Source organism: Carlito syrichta, unplaced genomic scaffold (assembly GCF_000164805.1).
Source record: "Carlito syrichta isolate Samal-C Ts95f unplaced genomic scaffold, Tarsius_syrichta-2.0.1 Scaffold314796, whole genome shotgun sequence".
In the NCBI taxonomy this organism is placed as follows: Eukaryota; Metazoa; Chordata; class Mammalia; order Primates; family Tarsiidae; genus Carlito; species Carlito syrichta.
The window spans coordinates 380,889-382,450 of record NW_007258892.1 but is presented as its reverse complement, the minus strand read 5'-3'; the positions used below and the strand labels follow the sequence as shown (position 1 = coordinate 382,450).

At 60.6% G+C, this 1,562-nt stretch overlaps 1 protein-coding gene across 1 annotated transcript in view; it reads left to right on the top strand.

Annotated features, from left to right (window-relative positions):
- TACSTD2 (tumor associated calcium signal transducer 2) overlaps positions 1-1,099 on the top strand; it is a 2,236-nt gene extending 1,137 nt beyond the window's left edge. Inside the window, exon 2 of the mRNA XM_021705881.1 lies at positions 2-1,099. Coding sequence (XP_021561556.1) covers positions 2-832 — 831 coding nt within the window. The 3' untranslated portion in view covers positions 833-1,099. The remainder of the gene's footprint in view (position 1) is intronic.
- The last annotated feature ends 463 nt before the right edge of the window (positions 1,100-1,562 follow it).

Here is a 1,562-nt window from a genome sequence, read left to right as displayed (position 1 = left end):
CGGCCCCGGCGGCCGCTGTCAGTGCCGCGCGCTGGGCTCGGGCGTGGCGGTGGACTGCTCCACGCTGACCTCCAAGTGCCTGCTGCTCAAGGCGCGCATGAGCGCCCCCAAGAGCGGCCGCGCGCTGGTGCGCCCCAGCGAGCACGCGCTGGTGGACAACGACGGCCTCTACAACCCCGACTGCGACCACGAGGGCCGATTCAAGGCGCGCCAGTGCAACCAGACGGCGGTGTGCTGGTGCGTGAACTCGGTGGGCGTGCGCCGCACCGACAAGGGCGACCTGAGCCTGCGCTGCGACGAGCTGGTGCGCACGCACCACATCCTCATCGACCTGCGCCACCACCCGGCCGCGCGCGCCTTCAACCGCTCGGACCTAGACGCCGAGCTGCGGCGGCTCCTCCGCGAGCGCTACCGCCTGCAGCCCCGCTTCCTGGCGGCCGTGCACTACGAGCAGCCCACCATCCAGATCGAGCTGCGGCAGAACGCGTCGGAGAAGGGCTCCGGCGACGTGGACATCGCCGACGCCGCCTACTACTTCGAGCGCGACGTCAAGGGCGAGTCCCTGTTCCAGGGCCCCGGCGGCCTGGACCTGCGCGTGCGCGGCGAGCCCCTGCGCGTGGAGCGGACGCTCATCTACTACCTGGACGAGAAGCCCCCCCGCTTCTCCATGAAGCGCCTCACCGCCGGGCTCATCGCCGTCATCGTGGTGGTCGTGGTGGCCCTCGTGGCCGGCGTGGCCGTCCTGGTGATCAGCAACCGGAGGAAGTCCGGGAAGTACAGGAAGGTGGAGGTCAAGGAGCTGGGGGAGTTGAGAAAGGAACCGAGTTTGTAGGTACCCGGCGGGGCAGGGAGCAGGGCGGGGGCCCGGGTTTCGGCATCGTCCCAGACCAAAGTGAGTCCCGCTCCCCGATTCTCGGCCCAAAGGAGACGTTTCTCCTCCTAAATAGATGCCTTCCCTCTCCCCTTTGCGCGCGCGCACCGAGTTTAATGGCTCCCGGTCTCAGGGTCATCTGTCTTTTTACCTCTGTGTTGAAGGAAACCTTTCTGAAATTCCTTCCCTTTCGGTCCAACGAGAGCCTGACCGGAGAGTGAAGGAAAGGGTGGCGCAGCGAAATGTGTCAGAAGCAAGTGCGTATGAGGGCCCCACGTCGCTTGCAAGTGACCAAATCCATTTTGAAGGCTTATATGAGTTTAGCTGGGAAACTGCCTTGGGTTGGTTGGTTGATGAGCTCCACTTGTATCGCGGCCTTACGGATGAGAAGAGGAGTTGTTAACGGGGCCTGTGTAGTATCCTCATGTACCATCGCGTGTATTGCCGACTACACATGTGTGTCACCAGGAAAGAAGCCTGTTTCCGCTGCCTGAACACATCTTAGATGTCTCTGTTTGAAGACAGGCACCACCCCGGAAACTCAGTGTCTGTTCCTCGTCTTACCCTTACCACAGCTGATATTGGTAATGTTTTCTTTTGTAAAATGTTTGTACATATGTTGTCTTTGTTAATGCTGCTGAGATTTTTTTTTTTTTTAAAGGAATTTAATAAAATATGGGGAAAGCACAAA